Source organism: Polyodon spathula, chromosome 8, assembly GCF_017654505.1.
Source record: "Polyodon spathula isolate WHYD16114869_AA chromosome 8, ASM1765450v1, whole genome shotgun sequence".
NCBI classification, from domain to species: Eukaryota; Metazoa; Chordata; class Actinopteri; order Acipenseriformes; family Polyodontidae; genus Polyodon; species Polyodon spathula.
Window position 1 is genome coordinate 14,457,828 of NC_054541.1, and position 27,585 is coordinate 14,485,412.

Consider the following 27,585-nt stretch of genomic DNA (forward strand, 5'->3'; position numbering starts at 1 on the left):
ACCACACATTAATATTTGGTAGAGCCACCTTTCGCTACAGTAACAGCTTTAAGTCTTTTGGGGTAAGTATGTACCAGCTTTGCACACAGTGTCGGAGTGATTTTAGCCCATTCTTCTTGGCAGATTTGCTCCTGGTTGTTCAGGTTGTTTGGATGATGCTTGTGGACCGCAATTTTCAAATAACACCACAAATTCTCAATGGAATTGAGTTCAGGACTTTGACTGCGCCACTGTAGGACAGTCACCTTTTTGTTCTTGAGCCACTCCAATGTTGCTTTGGCCTTGTGCTTGGGATCATTGTCCTGCTGAAAGGTGAATTTCCTCCCAAGCTTCAGTTGTTTAGCGGATTGAAGCAGATTCTCTTGCAGTATTTTCCTGTTTTGTGCTCCATCCATTCTTCCTTCAATTGTAACAAGATGCCCAGTCCCTGCTGATGAGAAGCATCCCCACAGCATGATGCTGCCACCACCATACTTCACTGTAGGGATGGTGTGTCTTGAGGCATGGGCAGTGTTAGGTTTGCACCACACATAGGGCTTTGAGTTTTGGCCAAAAAGCTATATCTTGGTCTCATCTGACCACAAAACCTTTTCCCACATTGCAGCTGGGTCACTATCATGCTTTCTGGCAAACTCCAGACGTGCTTTCAGATGGTACTTTTTGAGTAACGGCTTCTTTCTTGCCACCCTCCCATACAGGCCAGTGTTATGCAGAGCTATTGATATGGTTGACTGGTGCACCATTACTCCACTCCCAGCCACTGAACTCTGTATCTCCTTCAAAGTGATTGTTGGCCTCTCTGTGGCTTCTCTCACAAGTCTCCTTCTTGTTTGAGCGCTGAGTTTTGAGGAACGGCCTTTTCTTGGCAGTGCTTGGGTGGTGTGATGCAGCTTCCATTTCCTGATTATTGATCCAACTGTGCTCACTGGGATATCCAAACACTTGCATATTATTTTGTACCCTTTCCCTAATCTATGCATTTGTATTGCTTTATCTTTAACTTCTGTAGAATGCTCTTTGGTCTTCATTTTCCTTGCACATTAATTTGATGGAAATTAGTCCAAAAAATCTCAATAACATAAGGGGATTTTATGCCAGTGCAAGAAGTTCAACTGAGGACCAGTATTCAGTCTCCAGTTTTATAGTGCTGAGCTAGACTAAATAAATATTTTAACAGTAGAAGTTTTAACATATCTGCTGACAGCGAGTTTAAAACCAGCAACAATGTGTTCCTGTCAGTCACAAAATCTCTTAGAAAAGCAGGTAATGACAAGACCAGACACAACTCCCCAAATTACCGGTCTAGATTTTAAGTGTCTGCGGGAAACTGAGGTACTGTCCCCTGACACCGCGGTCGGATTGGTGTGTAAAGTCTGGTTTGATCGTCAACTTAATCTAGCAAAACTTGGACGCGAGAGTGTCCGACAACTAAAAAAAACATATTGAGCTCCAAAAGGATGAAAACGTGCTAGAATATGTGTGCCTCGCTGTGGCAAAGTGCCCGCCCCTGTGTGTATTTTGTGTTGTGTGTTAATGTCGGTGTATAGTCATTGGTACACGGGATATAAACGGGTCTGTGTAACACAAGTGTTTCAAATGTATATTTGTATTTAGGCACAAGGATTGCACAGCACTTCACGTGCAAGTAAAATGTAATAATATGTGAGCACGGGGAATTGCACTTTATTAATTCACATGCAGTTGTACCGCGGCTCCAGTTGAATGATTGATGACAAGTTCACGAACTCACTTCAAGATCCGGCTTCAGTTTCCATCTCAGCTGCTCCCCTTACTTCCTTAGTGTCATTTGAAACTCCGCCCATCATCACCAGTCCTCAAGTTTCTAGTGAGATGGCACTTTCAATGCAGAAATTGACAATAAACGAACATGTGCAATTTATTTTTAATAAGAGAAAAATGAATTAAATTAAATTTGCTACTATATTACGGTACGAATGTATACACAATAAGTTTCAGTTTTTTCTTACTTTAATCATGTTTTAATTATTTTAATTATTTTTCTTCCCACAAATGACAGGTAGCCATGTTACCACCCCAGGAGTAGTATATATCATGGGAACTGCATGGCCCTTTGTGGTTTATACCTTTATATATATATATATATATATAGAGAGAGAGAGAGAGAGAGAGAGAGAGAGAGAGAGAGAGAGAGAGAGAGGTTTGCAGAATTATTCACCCCCTACCAATAATGTCATAATTTGTTGAATTAGAAAATAAGGAATCACAGTTTTTCAAAGAAACTTTTTTTTTTTCAAAGTTGTAGTGGTTAAACTGGACACTGTTGTATGAGGAGGAGGTTAAATGTCGGCAAAACTTGCAAAGAAAATGTACAAAATGAAATTTGCAGGTTACATACTAGTAAGTTTTCAGCACCTTAAGTTAGTACTTGGTAGAAGCACATTTTGCAGCAAAGTCTTTTTGGGTAGGTCCATACCAGCTTTGCACAGTAGGATGGTGAAATTTTTTACCATTCTTCATGGGAAAATTGCTCCAGGTCTGATAAGTTTGTTGGGGATCATCGATGGACTGCAATCTTCAACCACAAAACCTTTTTCCACATGTCTGCAGTATCATCTATATGCTTTTTCGCAAATTCTGTACGTGCTTTAAGATGAGGCTTTTTGCGTAATGGCTTCTTTCTTGCCACCCGTCCATACAGGCCAGCTTTGTGTAGGGATCAGCTTATTGTTGATGTGTGAACACTGACTCCCATCTCAGACACACAACTTTGCAGATCTCTCAAGGTCATTGTGAGTTGTGACATCAGAGTGAAATCCCAAACTAGTTTTCTGCTTGCCCGTCTGCTCAGTTTGGGAGGACGACCTGATCTGGGTAGTGTCTGGGTGGTTTGATGTATCTTCCACTTCTTAGTGATGGACTTCATTGTGCTGAGAGGGATAATCGGCACCTTTTTAAATTTTCTTGTACCCTTCTCCTGCTCTGTGCCACTCTACCAGTTTATCCCTGACTTGTTTCAAAAGCTCCTTAGTCTTCATGATTGCTTTGTTGGATCACTATGTGAGTTGCAGCTTGAAAGTCTTTATATACCTGAAGGAAATTATCTACACGGTAAACAACTTTGAGTACACACAGGCTGAAACCATTTCACAAATTATGTGACATTTCAAACAAATCATTTGCACTTAAGCTGATTCAGTAGGGCTTCATATATATATATGGAAAGCTGCACGCTGGGAATAATAGAGACAGGAAAAGGAAGAAATGGATAAGAGCGTCAAACAAAAGTATGAAATGTTATTATAAGAGTAAAAAAACTGAAACGGCAGTGGGCTGGACATGTAGCAAGAAGAACAGAACATTGCTGGACCGTGGAGATACTAGACTTTTAGAATGCTGTGAATGTAGAAGCATTTTGGCGACTTGCAGGCGATTTGATTGGCTCTTGTAATACTCGCCGATTTTTATATACCGATTTACCCATAATTCTACAGTTACTGCTTTCTCCCACCTTTACTCGAAAGCTGCTTATATATGTATATGTATATGACAATAGAAAAAAAAAACAAAAACAATGAATTGGCTACCTCTATGTCTAGTGCGTGAGAAATCCACTCTCAATTTAACTAGAGATAGCCACAGAATACTTACATACAATAAATACCCTGATGATTGTGTTATTATATACAGATAATTTAATGGCTTCAGAGTTGCTACGGTGTTGATTTAATAAAAAATGAGCCCCCTTTTTTACCCGGAAAGTCTCCCCTAGGCATGAGGCAATCCGTTGGTGTTCTTAACAGTCTCTCTTTGTTCACAGGACACGGGGATATTTAAACAGATGGACGCTCAACAGACTGGTGTTTACTGGCTGCAGTGGATTAGCAGCGCTTTGTCTCCTGTCGTGAAACACACTCACGTCATGCTGTTTACAAGCAGCTTCCTGCAGCGTAGTGCTTAGTTAGGCAGTGGGAGTGTTGCTTACAGCTCTGAGCTTTATGCCATTATTAGCGAAGAGAGTCGAGCAGCGACAGTAGGATGAGTCAGTGGTTTAATGAGCACAGCTTTAAATAGCCCTGCCTCTCCTTAGTGTAGCGCCGTTCTTGCAGAGCCCTTATTAATCTTTTTTTAGTTTTTCTGTTTTTTTGCTCTCCATGAGGCCAGTACTTCCTGCCACAACACTCTTAAGTTCACTTCCTTCCTGTGTTGAAGGTATAAGTGTCCCCAAGGTAGCCTCACCCCATTCACAAAATAAAATCTGCATTTTTTTGGAAGTGTACCAAAAACTACCATTCCAAAAAAAAAAAAAAAAAAAAGTAAATAAAAATGTGCAACATACTTGTCAAGTAAATTCTTAATACTTTACTATTCACAAATGCTTTTGTGAATTGATCTGGATACAGTGAGACTTTCAGATTGTCCCCAGTGTGCTTTATGCATGGTAAAACAAACCATGGCAAACTAACCCTTGTAAAAGTTTTCCATAGTAAAAGCACAGCAAAGTGTAATAAAGCACAGTGAAAGCATGGTAAAGCATGGGCAAGCACTATAAAGTATATTAAAAAAACATGGCAAACCAGGATAAACTATGGGGAAATCATGGTTTAAGCATGGGAAAACTGCAAAAATACCATGCAGGTAAACATTTCTATGGTTAACTTGTTGATCGTCAGTATTTTAATACAAACGCAGGTGCTTGCTGTATGAGAGGCAGTGTCCTGTGATATAGAGGACTACTCTGAGCTCAGCCTGTCTCTGTGGCCAGCAGCGTTAACATTTTCCTGCTCTGAAATGATGGTACCTCTTTGTCTTTTTAATTAAACTCCAAAGAGGTTTGAAGGCTGTTTGACCTTTTTGCAGCACTTCATTGTGAAAAGCGCCCACGTCGTTTCCATCAGCATATATTAAACCTTTCCTTTCAAACAGCGTCCCAGAACGCTTTGGGGATTAAGGGAGGGAGGTGGTTTAGTTCCGACCTTTCTTATAATTATTTTTATTTTTTTGGTTGGAAACCATCAACATATTAATGAGGAGCTCTTGAACAATCACTCCAGCACATTCCAATACTGTTTTTAAGAACAGTTCTCGCCTGCAGGTGCAGTCTGCTTGACGGTGTTGGATTCAGGGCCAGAAAAGGGCCAAGCTGTGGCTGAGCGCCTCTTCAGACTCGGTCGGTGTCAAAGCTGGGATTCTTTTAATGCTGTGGTTCTGTCAGTCGCTGAGACTGACTTGAAAGTGGCCCTGGTTCAGTACCGCTCTGGAATTGCACTCGTGAACACCAGAATCTGACATTGTGGAGCAGAGGGTTATGTAGAAACACAGCCATTCACTACAGACACTGGACTGCAGTGTGTTTACTATGAACTGAACTGGTCTTCATGCACACACACACAACCTCTTCATCCGACTCACAAACTGACATAGAAATTGAATAATATTCCATTACAAGACACACAACAGAACAAGTTTCTGCAATGGCGATTACCAAGACTAGTGCCACACTCAGTGTAGTGCACAAACCCTGGGAAGTTTAATGAAGCACCCGGTCCCAGGCGTTGTGCTATATTTGGGATACCACTGTAGTTGTGGGATGGATTGTGCATTAGCATATTTTGAATGTCTTTGAAAAGAGGATGATTACCTATTCAGGGGTAACAAGATATTTAGTGAACAAAGGGTCCCGATAGCTGTTCAAGGGTACATTTAGGATATTTAGAGGTCATGGTTATACATTAACCCATCGTGTATCCACCTGTCACATATCATAAAACAAGAATTGTGTGAATACAGTAATTGTTACAGCTGTGTATAATGGTATTTAAAACAGGATTCATTTATCCGACTTTTTACATATCCACCCTTGCTCTGGTCCCACTGCAGTCAGATACACGACAGATTACTGTACTATGCATTTATCATAGTTCACCCTGGTTTGCCATGTTTATTAATATGCTTTACCAGACCTCGCTATTCACAATGTTTACCTATCCTTTGCCATGCCATGCTTTCACTGTGCTTTATTACACTTTGCTGCACTTTTTACTTAATAAACTTAAATAATGGACATATCAGATCAGGGTGTTTTAACAAAACCCCAAACTGACTACACCATTGAAAAGCAATGTGCAGGGAAGGAGTTTTGTCCAGACCTAAAGCTAAAATGCATTATCTAAATTTGCTACTCTACTGCTACTTACCTAATAGCACTTCAGATAAGACAGCAATAAAAAAACCAAAAAAAAAACCTTATATGTCCTCTTGTTCTCCTCTCTGTGCTAAACTTGATGACACAAGAAAAGGTTTCTTATCAAGAGGAGGATCTCAGAATATAATCAAGTTGGGTCTTAAAGGATCCCAGTGACTCAGCCTTAACAACATGACTAGGTAACCCATTCCACCCCCTCGCCACTCTCTCTGTCTCTGAACAGGCAGGATAGTGGAGACGTCAGTCCAGGAAAAGACACAGACAGTCAGGACTGCGAGGCATAAATAAAACCACTAATGAGCTGGTTTATTATAAATGAACAAATAAAAAGGTTTAACAAAACAAAACACTCACTGAAAATAAACGGCATAATGGCCAAACGAACAGACAGACAGACAGACAGACAGACAGACAGACAGACAGACAGACAGTGGATGAAACAAACAAACTCGCACACGTAGCAATTGTTTATCTTTTATAATAGTTTCTCTTCTCTTGCTCTCCCATTCTCCACTCACGAACACCCAACCAAGAGTGATTGATTTGTGCATCTATATATACAGCTGTGCAGGGATTCAATTACTAATTAATCATTCACTTGAATCTCAGCATGTGAACTAATCATTGCGCTCCCTGTGCTCACATATTAATACATTTTATCTGCACGTGAAGTGATTATGCAATCCTCGTGCCTAAATACAACTGTACATTTTAAGTCACTTGTGCTACATAGCCCAAATTATACCCTGTGCCCTATTATAGCCGCACCAACAATAACACGCTGCATACAGCATAAAACACAGAAATATGCAGAGGGGAGGGGCACCCCGCCACAGTCTCCTCCCTTCTGTCTTAAGTCTGTCCGTGACTAATTTAAAAACGTAAGATAATTTATAATTGAGATTTATAAACGGCACGACCAGATCTGTGTGGATTACTAAATAAAACCACAAGCATTGTGCTGTGCATTGTATGGAATTGTGGCTGGCTGTCAAACAGGAACACTGACTGTCCTAAATCAGGAGAAAGATTTAAACCCCAAAGTGACTTGGAGATTGGGTCCCCTTCGCAAGGCTTTAACTCATTGCTCTTCCTTTTTTTTTCTTTTTGGTTTCAATTGATAAACATTTGGTATTCGTTAGACTGCTGCTGGCTGCTAGCTTTAAAAAAAAAAAAAAGTTACATGAATATCAAACTACTGTGGATTTTTGTTTCAAATGCGTATTGTATCACTCATTTTAGAAGAGTAAAACGTGAAACATATGTGTGACCCTCCACCACAAAACCAGTCGCACATACCGTATTGTCAGTACAAGCTAAATCGTCAAAAGTTTTTATGTAATCGATTTTGAGTATCAGTGTGTTTGTATACTAGAACATCTTAACTTTTGATTGCAGTTTTAAAAGTTGACAAATATAATGTAAGTGCTATAAACATTCGTACTTTCACTTCGAGGCCTGCAATCTACCTGTATCTACCACTGAATCAGCAGGAAAGCTCTGGACTATGAGGCCTGCAATCTACCTCAATCCACCACTGAAGCAGCGGTGGCCTGTAGCACTACTGAAGCTCTAGAGGCCTGTAGCATTCTACCTAAGGCAGAGAGTTTTATTTTCGTTCAAGTGATTGTCTTCTGAAAAGTAAGAACTAGATATTGCTATTTCTGTGTTTTAATAGTTCTGCATTTTGTTGCCTTATTTACTTGCTTTAGTAATGTTTTCTGAGGCAAATAGTGGTCACGCCAGACACTGACTGGTTTTCTGATCCACGGGCCTAATGAATTTATTTCAATTGAGTGATTTCCTTATATGAACTATAACTCAGTAAAATCTTTGTAACTGTTGCGTGTTGCGTTTATATTTTTGTTCAGTGTAGTTACTTTAGAAAATCATATTGTTACCTTAAGGGACATTATAAAGACTGAGCAATTCATAGAGGACAGCTTTAATAACACGAGACTGGTGGGGTGTGTCTCGTTAAGTCAGACTGAGATGGAGGGTATTCCTGGCTCTTCAGTTTCTATCCGGGATGTTGGAGCTCACCTTTCAGTTGCTGGAGAGGTGCTGGAGCACAGGCCTTCTCTCTTTCTTTCTCCACCATGCAATAAACAGGAGTGGATTACTGTGAGAAGGGGGCCTAAAGAGAATTATGCTCCTTCTGTTCCTGTACTTAATATTAGGAACAGATTTGATGTTCTAATGCAGCAGTTTTCAAACTGGGGTACACGTACCCCTGGGGGTACTCAAGCGCTCCTCAGGGGGTACGCGATAAAAATCCTGTAATGGCGGACAACAGATATTTATTTATTTATTTATTACCACAGTGTAGTACTTTGCATCTTAGCAATCGAATTAACAATGTTGAATCTCCTTTCAAATAAAACCACAGCCGTACTGGTGTACGTTTCCTTTCTGTTGGGCGAGGTTAACTATAAACACCCAAGCGGCTGCTGACAGTGAGTGAGCGTTGAGAGCACACAGGGCTAAATTACATATTTAAACAGCATGGAAGTGGTCTGCAGTTTGTAGGCTAAACAGAAGAAGAAAAAAAATCGTTGTATGATGTTGTTTCTTTTAAAAATGTGTAGTATTTACTAGATACGTTTGCTTTCTGGAGGTTAAATGTTCAGTGCTTGTAGTTTTTAGTTGAATCAGTTCAGTGTGTTTTATTTAAGTTTATGCTTTTAAATACGGTATTATTGAGTTTAGCAGGCAGCTGTGCCGCCCTACATAGGCAGTAAAATCATTGCGCTGAAGCGTACACGACTGTGTTATCCTTACTTGCAATTCTTTGTGTTTTTTGACTAATTCATTGAATAACTCCTTTGTTGAGTAATTGCATTAGTCTATGCATGTACACTGCTAATTGTTAGGCTAATAAAAGCAAAAAGCACAGTATTATTATTATTGCAAAAATGTGATCGCAGATTTTAAAAATAATAATAATACTAATGATAATCAGTCCCTAACTCCTGGATTGGGAAGTGTCTGAAATTGGATTCCCTACTCCAGACCTATTGAGTGTGTTCATATAATATAGCGAGTGCCCATCAACAAGCTGTCTGGCAGCTGATTAACATGAACAGACGACTGCACTAAACACTAAGTCACTAACATGTATGCATTTTGCTAAAAGTCATTTTTGACTGCAAGATATAAATGTCACCTTTTTCTACTTTAATCAAATTTAGTTTTTGGAAATATTCACTTAAAAACAATGTGCTTATTCTGGCTGGATTCGATACTGCACAAGACACACATAGCATTTTAAATATCCAGCTCAAGTGTTAAACCATAACATTTGAGTTAAATTAATAAAAATAATTAAAAAAAACATACATTTAATGTGTTATTCAATATTCACATAGTTCTGCATGCTACCAGATTGTTTTAAAAAGATACCTGTATTTTTAAATTTTAAATAGTTTTTATGCAAAATGCCCCATTGTCTCTTTACACTTCTGCATTTGTTGGAAGAAATGCACGACTTTTGTTGAATTGCTTTCTGATTTGGTTTTAAATTATAACCCTAGTTTTGTTATCAAAAGAATAACCTGTTTTTGGACTCGTTTTGTCACTTATTGGTCTGGACTTTGAAATAATTTTAGCATTTTTAGTTTTAATTTAATTTAATTTTAATTAGTTTAACAGCAGTTTTCCATAATTGGCTGAACTCTAGAACTCTCTTCATTTGAATCCTTATATTTACTATTAGTTAGCCAACCACCTGTTCTTATTGTAATAATTTATTCCCCACCTAAACCTAGTCAGTCTTTTTTGTCTGAATTTGCTGCATATATGTCCATACTGTCAACTAATTATGATAGTATTCTTTTACTTGGAGATTTTAACCTACACATTGATAATGAAGCCGATTCAAAGGCTGTTGACTTTTTAAGGCTCTTGGTGTCTCTTGATTTTATTCAGCATGTTTCAGGGCCTACCCATAATCATGGGCACACCTTAGATCTTGTTATATCTCAGGGTGTAGTTGTTCATATTTCATCCATAATTGATCGTAATATCTCTGATCACTCTTGTATTTTATTTGAAGCCATTATATCGGTACCCAGAAAGAGTGGGGCCCACACTATTAAAAGTCGTGAAATTAATTCTTCAAATATACAAAGGTTCTCTGAAATAATGAGCTCAGCTCCATCACTTTCTTTGCAGTCGTTGCCTGCTGAGTTACTAGTTGACAAATTTAACCATCTTTGCACTACTGCTTTTCATACAGTAGCCCCAGTTAAGATTAGATTAATTTCACTTAAACATAATGCTCCCTGGATTAACAATACTATCCGTCAAATAAAAAGAGACTGTTGTAAGATGGAATGAAAATGGAGGGCTACGAAATTACATGTCTATTTTGATATTATGAAAGATTATCTATCGAGGTACAATTAAGCTATAAGATCTGCAAGATGTGCATGTTTCTCCAAACTCATTGAGGAAAATAAAAATAACTCTAGGGTGTTTTTCTCAACAATAGATAAACTGATAAATCCTTCATTCTTACCCATCAGTAACATAGACGTGTCACCAGTGTGAAGAATTTCTACTTTCAAAATAAAATAAAGACCATAAGGGAACAAATTCCAATTTATGGTTCTATTTAAGTATTTCAGATACATTGTGGGAAACAGGGATGGAATCATTTTCTTGTATTACTGCACAGGAACTAAACATGACTGTCATACATATGAAATCCATAACTAGTATGTTAAATCCCATTCCTACAAGGTTTTTGATGTTCTTAGTTACTTGTTGTGAGAGGGTGGTGGAATTCACCGAACACAAACACAAAGTTTCACGTTTGAACACCCTGCAGGGGTGTACTTTATTAATGGCACTGCACTGCTACCTCACCCGAATACCAACTATGGTAAACGGGGGGCAAATGGAGAAGGCACACAGACACGTAGGTGCATCAAAATAATAGTCCAAACAAAATGAGAAAGCAAAAACAAAAAAAGAAAATAAAACACAATAAAACTATAGACAAAATGTTGCTGCCACAGCAGCGTTCCCTCACCGTCGCTAGCTGTACGGCTCGGGTCTTCAGCCTGTGACTGCTTGCTACTCCTCTACCTTCACTGTGTGGGGATGTCCAAGCTTTCCCCGCTAACTACACACGTTCCCCCTTAGGACCGTAATAAAAAAAAGATAGCTCCAGATGCTGGCGTTCTGTTGCGGTCTCTCTGTTATTTTTGACCAGAGCTCCCACTGTCGTTTCCCAGAAGGGCTGAACTGAGGAGTAGCAAAGCATCACTTTAGAGGTCAAGTGCTGCTCAAGACCCGCCTTTCAACCACTCAGAGAGAAAGAGAAAGACCTGCTCGATTGCCAGCCCTCATTCTTAGCGGCCCGGCTTTCCCGTTTAGTTTTCCGGGGTTTAAATCTATGGCAATACCAAGCCGGGTCACGAAAGGGAACGATCTCTCCAATTACTTCCTCTTTCTTAGCCAATAAGGATGACGGGGCCGTCACAGCAGCTAGCCAACCCTTAAACTGCTCGCAGTCCCGTCCCAGAACTACCGGCACTGGCAACTGAGAACACAAACCCACTTGTACTCGCATCTCCTACTGGCCAATTTTTAAATTCACATTAACTTTTGGATAAGTACGCAAATCCTGTCCCCAATATTGGCTTATGTCCCAATGAGATTAAGCTCTCCTGTATTAGGGACTGACTACACCCTGAATCCAAGACAGCCTGGGTTTGTGTACCATCCACGGTAACAGGAATGACAAAATTCGTCTGCTGGAGTGACTGAGATAATTGAACATTCTTACCTGGTCGGATGAATTCACATTCCATAGCAGGGCAATCCTGAGCAATGTGACCCGCCACCCGGCATGTCCACCTCAGTGGGCTAGTTTCCTGCCTTGGAGCTTCAGCATGCGGTTGAAAAACTGGAGCCATCAAAGGAGCTCGACGGTAGGGACCCCGGCCTGACCCCACAGCTGCCCGCGGGTACCCCTACCTCGGGCCGGGAGCTCCTACAGCCACACCCTGTCCAAAAACCTGGCTACCCCTTCCCCCCAGTCCCTTTGCTGCCCCTGGGGCCTGGAGTGAGGATGATGCAGGAGTTGCGATCTTCCCAGCTGGCTTGGCAGGTGTTGTTCCACAGCTCAGAACTGTTCCGCCAGTAACACCGCCTGATCCAAAGATGCTGGGGCAAGCCGCTGCACCCATACTCGCGGTTCTGGGGCCAAGCATTCCATGAACCGCTCCACCATAATGGTTTCCACCAACCTTGCTTTGGTGGACTGGTCCGGGACTAGCCAGCCCATTGCATAATCTTTCAACCGATGGGCGATGGGCGATGGTCCAAGGATGTTCGTCTGCCACAAAGATCTCCTCCCAAAACTTGCGGCAGTAGCCCTTCGGAGTCTCCCCCACGCAGTTAAGAATGACTGCTTTTAATGCAGGGTAATTGACCATCACCCCGGGATCGAAGGACCTGGCGGCCGCCTGCGCCTCCCCTGTGAGTTGTGGTAGGAGATATCCAGCCATGGTGTTGATAGTAGGCTCGCAGCATCAAATTGACTTATCAAAAATAGATTTGGAGGATTTAACTCCTAATTTGAAGTCTTAAGTGAGAAATGTGTGCGTTATTTGTGATTCTACCTTTAAGTTTTGAGTCACATATTAAAAAGATTACAAAAGTATGTTTTTATCATCTAAGAAACATTGCCAAAATTAGATCATTTCTGTCTTTATCTGATGCTGAAAAATTAATCCATTTGGACTTACTAGCCAAGCTTTATTAAAGCTGCAGCTTGTGCAAAATTCAGCTGCAAGGGTCCTACCAGAACCAAAAAGAGCGCTGTAACAGGGAGAGATCTGTGCTGACTCTGCTGGCGTGTTCACGGGCTGCAGGAAGAGGGCGGCAGTCGCCCAACAACCGCCTGTGAGTCATGGCAGTGACACGGGGAGGTGGGAAAGTGGGTGTGTGGACTTTCTCCCTCTCTGAATGGCTGAGAGGCGGGTCTTGGGTGATTGTTGGTCCTATAAAATAACGCTCTGTTGTTTCCTCAGGTCTGCCCACTTAGACGCGCTAAGAGTGCGGAAGCTTTGATTCGGGACCGGGAATCAGCCGGGAGAAAAATAAAGATTCACAGCGAGACAGAGAGAGAGAGCGGGGAATCCTTGGGCAGACCCCGGCGTATTATGAAAAAACAGGCTAGTTAGCCTACAGAGTAGGACGGTGATCCGGGTCTTGCGGGTAGCGGCGACCGGGATAACGCTGCCGAGTGCAGCACCTTTTATTTGTAGTTTTATTACTGTTTTATTTTCCCTTGTTCTTTTCGCCTTCTGTTTTCATTATTATTTCTTTGAGCACCTGCGAGTGCACTTGCTGTTCACATACCAGCTGTGGTATTTCCGTGGTGCTGTCTATCATCGTTGATAGGCAGCCCACGGTCAACAGTGCCCTCTGCCGGAAAAAGCAAGAACTGTTTGAAAATAAAACTGGGCACCTGTGTGGTGTTTTCAAGTACACCTGTCTGTCTCCTAGTCAGTGAATTACCCACACCCCTTCCACAAGCGCATATAACTCCTGTGCTTGCTTCTCTGCACTGGCTTCCAGTGAAATATCGAATTGATTTTAAAATTCTATTGCTTACATTTAAAGCATTAAATGGAATGGCACCAGTTTACCTCTCAGAGTTGTTGCCTCTTTGTCAACCTCGGCGTGCACTGAGGTCGACTGAAAGTGGCCTTCTCTGTATTCCGAGGGTGAGGTTCAAGAGGAGAGGACAGGTTGCTTTTTGCGTTCGGGCTCCGCAGTTGTGGAACTATCTCCCTAACCATGTCAGGGGTCCACCTACAGTGTCTGCAGGGTCCTGAAAACTCTAAATGCTCACAGCAAAAATGTGTACAGAGTGCAGAAATACACATATCCTTTTAATTCACAAACCCCCAGTCACACTCAGTAGCAAACATATTTGAATTAATGCAACAATATTATTGCATTGCCTTTGTCTACAGTAGGAGCCCAGTAAAGTTTGACCGAGCTCTAGCAAGAATATTTAACATAATAAAAATTACAAAAATTGTATTTATTGTTTTAAAACCTGCCTAAGCTCAGGTGGTTGGCAGTAGGTTTGTAAAGCTATAAATTGACTTCATTATTTTTAATACAACTTTGCGCTTTTTGGTTGAATTATTATTTTTGTTTTGCCATGTGTCATGCACAAAAATTGGATGGGCTCAGCTTTGGCAAGCATGTTCGGACTGAACTCCGTTTTCTTTATTTGATTATATGGAGCAAAAATTTAATCTAAACCCTAAAATCTAAACCGTAAAAGTGATATTCTCTGTGTGTGTGTGTGTGTGTGTGTGTGTATTTTGTGGGATGGTGAGGGGACAAGTAGATTTTTCTAGCATTTTGTCCCTTGAACAAGAAGTTTTTTTGTTTTTTTTTCCCCAAAATTGCACACCCCTGCATCATTATCTTAGGGGTTAGAGGCAAAAGAGTGAAGACTCACCTCTCAAACATAAGAAATGAAATAGTTCAACACTTTACAAAAAATAATCATAACAAGAACGACCTACATTTTGTAGTTTTAGAAGCAGTAATATTAGATAATGTACAATGAAGAAGAATAATGGAAAATAAATGGATACATAGACTCAATACCACAATGTCTGAAGGTTTAAATAGAAAGGAAATTAACTTTGCAGTAAATGACATCACAAACAGATTCATACATTTAAATAGAAATAAGTGAGTGTAGTTACCATGGCATCAAAAGCCTAGAAGTACTGCCACTGTTTGTTTTCAATTGCACTTTCTCTTGACAAAGGTTTGTTAAACACACTGAAACACTGGGAAGTTTGGTTCTTTTGAGCTGGTATAAATACAGTAAATATGGACTGGAGAGGAGGCTCATAGTGGGAAACTATAGTTACCAACAGGGGACTAAATGCTCAAAGACACTTTCCCATTATGAGATGAGGTCTGCAGTCCATATTTGTTTTATAAATGAGTCAAGAAAGTATATAAGGCAGGTTGTGTACACAATATGATTTTCTATATTTAGTTTAACTATGTTACAGGGGGAAGCGAGCACGAGTCAGTAACAAATGCATTGTCTCACAGTTAATTAGATCAGATCTCCGCGTCTCCGCGCTCCGGCTAGGAGCTGACAGTTCAGTAGACCAGTCGTGTTCCCTTGTAAGGCTCACCCTCTTAGAGAAAAGGGGCAATAATTCATCATTAGGATTTCAGTTCAGACAGAGATGAAAACTGATGGAGCCTCCAGCAAGTGAAAGAGAAAGACAGACAGAATGGTGCAGTTTGATCTCAAGGACAATCCCCCCTGGTTTCCCCTGACTGAGAATAATTAAGATAATATTGCTCAGAGAGGTGTTTAACTGTTGCAGATCATGCTTGTGCAGGAACCCCAAATTGGAGTCCAAGGAATCCCCCCACGTTCCTTAGTAGCTCCATTTCTGGAACACGCGCGTTGCTTGCTTGCTTGCTTGCTTACATGCCACGCCCTCAGAGACTGGGGACCCTTTCCAAGGACTTTGTTTAGATGCAACAAATCATTTGTCTGTTATTAACCCAGAGTTTGTAATTATGCAGATTGCCATAGATTTTCCTGGGGCTGGAAGTGAGATTGAGGGTTGTACACACTGCGGCAGACAGCTCAGGGCTGGCCATGCATTGCAGAACTAGCCACATTTATCATGTTGACTGATGGCAGGAGAAGCAGGTCTCAGGTCCCAGTGGTTAATGTAGTGGGTAATTAACTGCCATTTGCCTAGTAATAGGCTGATGATCAATGGTTTGTGTGGAAACACATTCCAATCCGGTAGCTAATAAATGCACCCTGGAGGAGTTGGGGCAATTGAAGGCAGCGTGATGAGGAGGGACAAGAAGAAGGAACTACACCGAACTGCAAAACAGGATCGTCTTTCACATGGTGTTGAAATAACCCAAACAACAGCAGCATCCACAAGGGAGGGAATATTATATTTATCACCAGGAAACGCACACATATTTCCAGGGTATTGAAAGTGTGATTTGTCGAGCTTTATGCTCAGAATCTAGGTGCTGAAGTCCTGCCAAGATGCTAGCAATGCGTCATTTTTTCCTGTGTGTGGTAGTGTTCTATAGCAGCATTGTGAAGTCACTGCCTCCTATGTGTGGTAGTGTTCTATAGCAGCAGCATTGTGAAGTCAATGTCTCCTGTGTGTGGTAGTGTTCTATAGCATCATTGTGAATTCACTGTCTCCTGATCAATACCTTCCTGCTGTGTCTCTTGCAGGTTATTCGGTGTCACTGGGAACTGTGCTGCTTGCAGTAAACTTATCCCTGCCTTCGAGATGGTGATGCGAGCAAAGGACAACGTATACCACCTGGACTGCTTTGCGTGCCAGCTCTGCAACCAGAGGTGAGTGTGAGGAGGGACAGGGGGCGCTGTTCACACCCAAATACCAGCTTCTTTATTTCAGGACCTCACGTCACAAGCGAAATACGTTTACTGGTCTTGGTTTGGGTAGTTTTACAACCTGCCCAAGGAGTCTGTATACAGTGTACAAAAGGACGGTCTGTGCTTCATGAACTGGAAGGTTTCATTTGCCACGGGCAGACCTACATACCTGTGTACTGGAGTGTCCACATCAGTCAGGTTTATATCTGAGCAGGACCAATAACAGCCCTTAACGATGTTCTTAATAACACATGCCCTGCTCTTTGTAACTCCTTTCCAGGATTTCAGGGCAGTTTGCAGAACTAATACACTCGATTTCAGGACAGCTGCAGTGTTTGTTTCTGCAGGACTGAATGCCAGGAGGTCAGATGAACCTCACACTCTCAACATGTGCTACTGATACATGACTGCGCACCAGTCCGGTCTCATTAAGGCAGACTCGGCTATATTTCATGGCGTGCGTCAATTATTACTGCATGTCAGAGGTGTCTCGTTACGCACAATTAGCCCTTTGTTATTGTCTTGTCACTTCAGCCCCCCAGCGCAAGACAAACTTGCGAGAAGTCGGCTAATCCACATCAGCAGTGCTAGGCAGTGCTTGTTTTCTCTGAATTAAATCCCATTCAAGATTTAACTCTTTGCTTTTACATAAAGACAGACCATCAAGTGTTTGAGACAGTCATCATTAGCAGGCCCGGCATGCTCTGAGCGTTACCCTGTGGCAGGCGATTGATGCCCATCGTAGTATCCGTGACTTTCTGCTTTCACTTGTTTTTCATTATCCTCATGCTTTGGCTCGTAAATAAAGGTGGGAAAAAAAAAAAAAAACATGCCATAAAACTGTCAATAGGGACGCCATTAATTTGGCTATATGGGGTTAAAGTTGATGTCGGAATATGTGACCATTGTGATTATCATTAGAAGCCGAGCCCCCATGTAACCTGTTAGCTGCAACTGCACTTACAATATCGCTGAGTGTAGCACTCACAACAGAAATGACCAAGCAATCGAAACATTTCAACCACAGCACAATCTACATGAACGTCACTGCATTTCAACTACAACACAATCTACATGAATGCCACTGCGTTTCAACCACAACACAATCTACAAGAACGCCACTGCGTTTCAACAACAACACAATCTACATGAACACCACTGCGTTTCAACCACAACACAATCTACATGAACACCACTGCATTTAAACCACAATGCAATCTACATGAAAGTCGATGCATTTTGTCATTTGCTTATTTCGATTTAATGACATGTATGTTTCTAAGTGTTTGGTGGCTGCCTCTAATCAAGGTGAGAGTGGACTTTCTCCTGCACTCTTTGCATGACAGACCCTGACACAACAAAGTGTGTGTAAGAATGAAACACACGCTCAACTTGATTAGAGGCAGCTGCCCAACACTTAGAAACAAACAGAAAAGTTGTTAGTTGAAATCTCCTGTATCACCATCCTTGTAAAACAGCTTTTATGAGAATGAAGCTACAGTTATGTTCCTCACAGGACCAATAAAACAACTGACTGAAATAAACAGAACTAAAAACACAAAGCACAGAAGAGACATCCGTGTCTCTCCTTTCCCCTTGTCTCTAGCGCCCTCTGCAGGTCAGTACTGTGACAGCAATAAACTACAGCTGTGCACTGTATACTCTACGAAGAATTCAGACCAGAGGCATACCCTGAGCTTACTGGAGTTTAGTATATATACTGTGTCTTTATCTGTGTCAAGGGAAAAATGTCTTTTAATTTTTTTTTTTTTTTTGGTAAAAAGATAGTGAATGTACCCTTATAAAAGTTTACCGTAGTAAAAGCAAAGTGTAATAAAACACAGTGAAAGCATGGAAAAGCATAGCTAAGCATTGTTAAAAAATAGTGTGGCATGGTAAAGCACATTAATAAACCATGGGAAAAGTACAGGGTGAACTTTATTAAGGGTAGCATGGTGAAAATCTGTAAAATCACAATGGCCCTGTGGCTTTTGAGTTAAATGAAATTGATCGCTTTTATCAAATATACCTGTGCTTTGCTTATATTTGTAATGAGCTACACAGTTAACTTACATATGTGAACAGGTGTGTTTTTTTTTTACTGCCAGATCTTTACTACGAGAGATCTAGTGTATCTGAGGTTGCTTTTTGCCGTAGTGTCGACTCATTGCTGACTGACATCTGTGCCTGTTAAGTTGCTACTAAGTTGAATTTTATATTCTGCGATTGATTCCCTGTATGTTTTTTTTTTTTTTGGTACTACTTATTTATTGAGTCTCGTGTTGTTTGCTGTGGTGGTGTGAGCCTCTTGCCAGGTTGTCACTGTAAATGAGAAATTGTTCTCAATTAACTCATCTGGACAATTGTTTTGATTGAATGTTTGAGTGAGTGCAAGCTCCCAAGCAGTGAAAGCCTAGGCAGTTTTAAATGTGTGTGCTTCTTTGGTCAGCACTATTCCTGCTTGAGAATCCCTCCCAGATCATTTGTCTCGCATTCCGCTCTTTCCCAGTTTCCAGCGCTGCAGAAAGTTGAAGCGGCTTGGTTTGACCAGCGCAATCTCCTCTATCGCATTAGAAATGGATTAGCTGATAAACGAGAGAGCCATTGGGGTCGACCGGGTCAGGCTGTTGAGTTAACCAGGCCAGCTGCAGCCGACCCCAGCATTTTGAAGGTTAAATTGACACAATCAAATATAGAAATATATCCATATAGTGATTACCTTAATTGATTTGCTGGTAAATCTACCGTAGCAAATGTAAATGCAAAGAAAAAACCCAAACGCAGCTGTTGGTATGTGGGCTGTGAGTTCCAAACATTCTCATGCAGTTCTTTGTCTGTCTGGTTTATTCGAATCATATCTGTGTATTACATATCTGGGTCTTAAATAGACCCCTTTTTTGTTTTTTGTTTTCCTTTGTGGTGGTTCAGTGCAAGATGATTTGTTTGGTCTAGCATGTGCCTCCGAGGGTTAGGTCTGGCTTCACTATCAATCTTTAGGGGTGCAGTGGGTTTGTACAGTATGGGATATGGAAAGGGGCTTGACTGCTCCAAACCACTTGTACTGCACTCTCTCCAGCAGCTTCCTGACTTGAATAGCAGGCTGATCCCAGAACTGAATGACAGGAATTACAAGGAAAAGTTGCATCTCTTCAGCCTAGAAAAGTAGTTAAAGAGGAGACTTTATTGAAGTCTATAAAAATCATAAATGGTCCAGATAAAGTAAAACCAAGACACGACTTCCAACTCAGCATAGAGAAGAACAAGAAGACATGAATGGAAGCTGAGTAGAGTTTAGAACAGAAGGTAGAAAGCACTTTTTACACAGAGAGTTACAAATGCATGGAATAGCCTACCAGATGAAGTAGCAGCATCTAAAAAGCTGGAAACATTTTAAAAAGACTAGATTCTGAAAAGGAATGCTGTGTTTTAAAATGCTTGTGTTTACGTCTCATTGGCCCCACAATATCATCACTGATCCTGCTATTTCTTTCCTTTGGTTGTGGATCTTTTGTTCGCTTGCTTGCATTCATTTTGGAATACACAGATATCTCAAAGACAGAGCTCCTGAGTAGAGGCTGCTGACATGTGCAGTGCTTTGTGTGCCGTAGCTCAGAATCACTTTACACTCTGTGACCTACAGCTACCAGGAAGCAGTTTATCTATGGTGTAATATCGAACTAATAGACTATCGGCACGTTAAAACCCTTATAGAAGTTTCCTATAGTAAAAGTGTAATAAAGCACAGAGAGGTATGGTAAAGCATAGGCAAGCACTGTAAAGCACAGAGAGGTATGGTAAAGCACAGGCAAGCACTGTAAAGCACAGAAAGGTATGGTAAAGCATAGGGAAGCATTGTAAAGCACAGAGAGGTATGGTGAAGCATTGTAAGCACAGTGAAAGCATGGTAAAGCTTTTGGAAGCATTATAAAGTACAGGGAGGTATGGTAAAGCATAGGGAAGCATTGTAAAGCACAGAGAGGTCTGGTAAAGCATAGGGAAGCATTTTAAAGCACAGAGAGGTGTGGTAAAGTATAGGGAAGTATTGTAAAGCACAGAGAGGTATGGTAAAGCAAATTAATAAATAATAAACATGGCAAACCAGGGTAAACTATGGTAAATGCATAGTATAACCATGGGAAAAATTGTAAAACTGCAGGAAATCCAGTGCAAAACTACTGTGGTAAAATAATGGAAAGATTTGGCAGTAGCAATGTTAAAAAACTAATACAAGGACATAAAATTGATTTTGAATAGGGTGCAATGTTATAATATTTGTATGCTCTACAAGCAGTGGAGAAAAAATTCTGTACTCCTGCCCCACACTATTGTCTTCCAAAAAGGAGGAGAAAAGCCCCCTGAATGTGTCTCTATAGTTGAGCTGTCAGTGTACCACATTACAGATACATTATCAAGTGACAGCGAAGCTTGATCACAAGGCTGGCAGGCTGCTCTGTGATGTAGTCCTGCTATACAAATGTACATGGATTATGTTTCATGCCGCTGTCGAACATTTGCACAATACATTTTAAGGAACTGCTTGCCTTGAATAGTTCAACACATGCATGTAGATAAATATATTTTTAAATACATTCAGCTATTCAAAATTGACACACTTCAAAATATCTCTACAGAACCCCAGTGGATCCAATGAAAGCATTGTGTAAACACTGCAGGGGTAGTGACTGGGCGAGTCACAGGTTGCACAGAGCTAAGATGTATTTTTTTCTTTCTCTCTCGCCGTTCCAGGTTTTGTGTTGGAGACAAGTTCTTCCTAAAGAACAACATGATCCTGTGCCAGACGGACTACGAGGAAGGCATAATTAAAGAAGGCTTTACGCCGCAAGTCCGCTGAAAGAGAGAAAGAACACACACACACTCACACACATACACACACACGCACACACATACACACAAAGAACTAATTCCATAAACTTTTTGTATTCACCCCACATGTACATAAGAAACAAGGCCGGATTCGCTGTATAGGGAACAAGGACACTATGATACTGTCGTGGGACTGGGATGGATCCAGGGATTCATCACCCCCTTCCCAAACAACTGGCTGTGGTGCGAGTGACAAGCGGCAGTTGTTTAATTCACTCCTCTGTCCAGAGGAAGAGGAAGGGGGAGAGACAGCCTGTCTGTTTTACACTCAGGTCCAGTGGGGTTCTAAAGAGTGGTCTGTTTGTCCCTGGTCCTTACTCCTTACGCCATCCACTGTGCCCATTCACAGAAGAACAATCTGGAACTCATTTCAGCTTGAATCTGACCCTACCCTGGTTCTCATATGCTAACAGACAGATTGATCTGAGACACCGTTAAAGGGGCGCTGGCGAAGGCTTTTCAATTCTTAACTCAATTATTAATTTCAGCAATGCTCACCCTTCCATTTCCTGTTCTCAATCTTGAATTTGGGATATGCAGGTATTTCAAATACAGTAGGATTAAACATTGCTGCTGCTGGCAGGGCTTTTCTTGGGATGTAGGTCAGTTTGAATCCAGTAGGTCATTAAAACTATTGACCTGCAACACAGGAAGTGGCAGACCTTTATCTGTAGTTGTACCCCCTGTTAATGTGTGTATCCCAAATTATACAAAGAATCCATTGCAAAATCCATTACTCACTCCTAGAAGGATTCTGAATCTATTACTCACTCCAAGGATTCTAAATCCATTACTCACTCCAAGAAGGATTCTGAATCTATTACTCACTCCAAGGATTCTGAATCCGTTACTCACTCCAAGAAGGATTCTGAATCTATTACTCATTCCAAGGATTCTGAATCCGTTACTCACCCCAAGAAGGATTCTGAATCTATTACTCACTCCAAGGATTCTGAATCTGTTACTCACTCCAAGAAGGATTCTGAATCTATTACTCACTCCAAGGATTCTGAATCCGTTACTCACTCCAAGAAGGATTCTGAATCTATTACTCACTCCAAGGATTCTGAATCCGTTACTCACTCCAAGAAGGATTCTGAATCTATTACTCACTCCAAGGATTCTGAGTGGGATTTTAAAGCCTTGGATAGCGCTCCGTTAAAGAGTATTGTAAATTTATTTGACGCCGTTTTTTTTTTTTTTTTGCTTGCTATTGTATATGATTGGTTTTTATGTGTCACCTGGCATGAGAGATTTATTTTCGGACGACTCTTGTATATACTGTATTGTAATATTTCAAGGACAAATGTAATACAGTTTTATTGTGTTTCCATTTGTCTTTCTTTTTCTCTTTTTGTTCCTTCTTTCATTACTGTTGGTATTTTGTACAATTCTTTGTTCAGATTTTATTGTAAACCTTTTGCTTTCTGTACTGGGAAAATGTAAGCAGAGCTGTAACTTTATAGTAAAAATCCTGATTGCCCCATATATCTATCTATCTATCTATCTATCTATCTATCTATCTATATATATATATATATATATATATATATATATATATATATATATATATATATATATATATATATAAACAGAGCTTTAATAAAGAGGATGTTGTGGTTTAGAAACAGCACTGCTTTAGAGAGGCTAGCAAACAATAGGTTGTCGGTTTACGCTTGCACCTCTTGGTCGTTTCACCACAGAAATACACTGAACAAAAATATAAACGCAACATGTAAAGTGTTGGTCCCATGTTTCATGAGCTGAAATAAAAGATCCCAGAAATTTTCCATACACACAAAAAGCTTATTTCTCTCAAATTTTGTGCACAAATTTGTTTACATCGCTATAAGTGAGCATTTCTCCTTTGCCAAGATAATCCATCCACCTTACAGGTGTGGCATATCAAAAAGCTGATTAAACAGCATGATCATTACACAGGTGCACCTTGTGCTGGGGACAATAAAAGGCCACTCTAAAATGTGCAGTTTTGTCACACAACACAATGCCACAGATGTCTCAAGTTTTGAGGGAGCATGCAATTGGCATGCTGACTGCAGGAATGTCCAACAGAGCTGTTGTATGTTCATTTCTTTACCATATGCCGCCTCCAACGTTGTTTTAGAGAATTTGGCAGGACGTCCAACCGACTTCACAACCGCAGACCACACGCCAGCCCAAGACCTCCACATCCGGCTTCTTCATCTGTGGGATCGTCTTAGACCAGCCACCTGGACAGCTGATGAAACTGTGGGTTTGCACAACCAAAGAATTTCTGCACAAACTGTCAGAAACCCTCTCAGGGAAGCTCATCTGCATGCTCGTCGTCCTCACCAGGATCTTGACCTGACTGCAGTTCGGTGTCATAACTGACGTCAGTGGGCAAATGCTCACCTTCGATGGCCACTGGCATGCTGGAGAAGTGTGCTTTTCAGGGATAAATCCCGGTTTCAACTGTACCGGGCAGATGGCAGACAGCGTGTATGGCGTTGTTGGGTGAGCGGTTTGCTGATGTCAACATTGTGAACAGAGTGCCCCATGATGGTGGTGGGGTTATGGGCAGGCATAAACTACAGACAATGAACACAATTGCATTTTATCAATGGCAATTTGAATGCACAGAGATAACGTGATGAGATCCTGAGGCCCACTGTCGTGCCATTCATCTGCCACCATCACCTCATGTTTCAGCATGATAATGCATGGCCCCATGTCGCAAGGATCTGTACACAATTTCTGGAAGCTCAAAATGTCCAAGTTCTTCCATGGCATGCATACTCACCAGACATGTCACCCATTGAGCATGTTTGGGATGCTCTGGATTGACGTGTACGACAGTGTGTTCCAGTTCCCGCCAATATCCAGCAACTTCGCACAGCCATTAAAGAGGAGTGGAACAACATTCCACAGGCCACAATCAACAGCCTGATCAACTCTATGCGAAGGAGATGTGTAGCGCTGCATGAGGCAAATGGTGGTCACACCAGATACTGACTGGTTTTCTGATCCATGCCCCTACCTTTTATTTAAGGTATCTGTGACCAACAGATGCATATCTGTATTCATATCTTGCATATCTTATCTGTATAGATTAGGGCCTAATGAATTTATTTCAATTGACTGATTTCCTTATATGAACTGAAACTCAGTAAAATCTTTGAAATTGTTGCATGCTGCATTTATATTTTTGTTCAGTGTATATATCTTCTCACTGGCTGCAAAGCATGCCAGTCATTAGGAGAGGAAGCAGGTTGGTGAATGACAGGAAAGAAGGCTTTGAAGGGGTGAAAATAATTACACTCTCTAGGTAATATAACCGAGGAAGTGCAAGTCTGACAGACTACCTGAAAATAAGGCATCCAAATTTGGTACCAGATATCATTATATTTAAATAATTGAGATGACATCCATCACCTCAAACACTCAATGAAATGTGTAAGATAGCGCTTGCTAATACCAACAAAAGGGAAAGTTTAGAGCCAGGCTCTCCCAGTTCAATTTAACCCAGCCCCAAGCTCCAGTGCCTTTGTCAGTTCCTTGATTGTGTCAAACAAGCATGTAAGAAAGACTCTTCAACCCCGCACAATAAATAAAGGGGCATTTCTTGATATGCTGGTGCATCTTAATTAGGAAAATCCCAAGGGAAAGGCTCCCCATTTCATAAAGCTCCTCTGCCAACCATCCACACACATGATTCCATTGGGATGGAAAGACCAGCGATCCCCATACATGATTCCATTGGGTTGGAGGGACCAGCGATTCCCAAACATGATTTCATTGGGATGGGGGGACCAATGATTCCTACACATGATTCCATTGGGGTGGAAGGACCAGCGATCCTCACACATGATTCCATTGGGATAGAAGGACCAGCAATCCCCAGACATGATTTCATTGGCATGTAGGGACCAGCGATTCACACACATGGTTCCATTGTGGCGGAGGGACCAACGATTCACACACATGATTCCATTGTGGTGGAGGGACCAGCGATCTCCACACATGATTCCATTGGGTTGGAGGGACCAACGATTCCCAAACATGATTTCATTGGGATGGAGGGACCAGTGATTCCTACACATGATTCCATAGGGATAGAGACCAGTGATCTCCAGACATGATTCCATTGGGATGTAGGGACCAGCGATCCCCAGACATGGTTCCATTGGGATGTAGGGACCAGTGATCCCCACACTATACCATTGGGGCCGAGGGACCAGCGATCCCTATACATGATTCCAGTGTGGCGGAGGGACCAGCGAATTACTCACATGATTCCATTGTGGCAGAGGGACCAGCGATTCACACACATGATTCCATTGTGGCGGAGGGACCAGCGATTCACACACATGATTTTACTGGGGCGGAGGGACCAGCGATCCCTACACATGATTCCATTGGGGTGGAGGGACCAGGGATTCCCACACATGATTCCATTGGGGCGGAAGGACCAGCGATCACCACACATGCTCGATTCCTATTATTTCTATAACCCTGCAAAGGGGTACAATCATGCAATAGACAATTCCAGCATGCTCCATGAACATTAATATATTTAAGTTCGTGAGCTGAAAGTCTTTAAGAATGCGCTATCTGGACACAGAGCTCTGGCTTGTTGTAAAGATCATCGTTGTCCCCCCCCACACATCATCTCCACTCAGTCCCTCTCATCACTGTCCCCCTACACAGCATCTCCACTCTGCCCCTCTCATTACTGTCCCCCCACACAGCATCTCCACTCTGCCCCTTTCATTACTGTCCCCCCACACAGCATCTACACTCTATCCCTCTCATCATTGTTCCCCCACACATAGCCACTCCACTCTGTCCCTTTCATCGCTGTCCCCTACACAGCATCACCACTCTGTCCCTCTCATCACTGTCCCCTACACATAGCCACTCCATTCTGTCCCCCCACACAGCATCTCCAATCTGTCCCTCTCATCGCTGTCCCCCCACACAGTCACTCCACTCTGTCCTTCTCATCGCTGTCTCCCCACACAGCCAATCCACTCGGTCCCGCTAATCACCTTCCCCCACACAGCCACTCCACTTGGTCCCTCTCAGCGCTGTGCCCCCACACAGTCACTCCACTATGTCCTTCTCATCACTGTCCCCCCACACAGCCAGTCCCTCTCATCACTGTCCCCCCTACACACAGCCACTCCACTTAGTCCCTCTCATCACTATCCCCTCACACAGCATCTCCACTCTATCCCTCTCATCACTGTCCCCCCACACAGCATCTCCACTATATCCCTCTCATCACTGTCCCCCCACACAGCATCTCCACTCTGTCCCTCTAATCACCTTCCCCCACACAGCCACTCCACTCAGTCCCTCTCATCACTGTACCCTCACAGTGTCTCCACTCTATCCCTCTCATCACTGTCCCCCCACACAGCATCTCCACTCTATCCCTTTCATTACTGTCCCCTCACACATAGCCTCTCCACTCTGCCCCTCTCATTACTGTCCCCCCACACAGCATCTACACTCTATCCCTCTCTTCACTGTTCCCCCACATATAGCCACTCCACTAGGTCCCTCTCATCACTGTCCCCCCCACACAGTGTCTCTACTCTGTCCCTCTCATCACTGTCCTCCCACACATAGCCACTCTGTCCCTCTCATCAATGCCTCCTCACGAGGAATGCATTACGTGCTATCACTGCCCTGCAATCTGAAAAGGACTGATTGCCTTTATCCACGAGACACCGCAGATAGGATTCTGGGGGAGTTGGAGGTTTTAGAAGTCTTTTGTGTTTTGTCTTTTGATGTCTGGCAAGAACCTCTACCAGATGCGACAGCCTAATCTGCCAGTTAACCAGCGTTTACTGCAGCACAACCCGGGCTAAAGACACAGCAGCATTCAGAAAGACTGAGAACACAGAACACTGGAATCATATGTATGTGTTGTGTCTCTGTGTGCATATTAAAGAGACCAGGACTACAACCTCGTCTTTATCAACGCCATCACCTGAGGATGTGCATAAACTGCCACCAATACACATGTCTTAGTGTGCAGGACCTCTGCCCTGTCCACAGCCTGCCTCACTCTGCCACAGTA

General features: G+C 41.9%; 1 protein-coding gene across 1 annotated transcript in view; it reads left to right on the forward strand.

Annotated features, from left to right (window-relative positions):
• Nucleotides 1–22,993, forward strand: part of LOC121320229 (LIM domain only protein 3-like) — a 36,647-nt gene extending 13,654 nt beyond the window's left edge. Inside the window, exons 3-4 of the mRNA XM_041258482.1 lie at nucleotides 16,467–16,592; nucleotides 21,378–22,993. Of these exons, the coding sequence (XP_041114416.1) occupies nucleotides 16,467–16,592; nucleotides 21,378–21,483 (232 nt within the window). The 3' untranslated portion in view covers nucleotides 21,484–22,993. The remainder of the gene's footprint in view (nucleotides 1–16,466; nucleotides 16,593–21,377) is intronic.
• The last annotated feature ends 4,592 nt before the right edge of the window (nucleotides 22,994–27,585 follow it).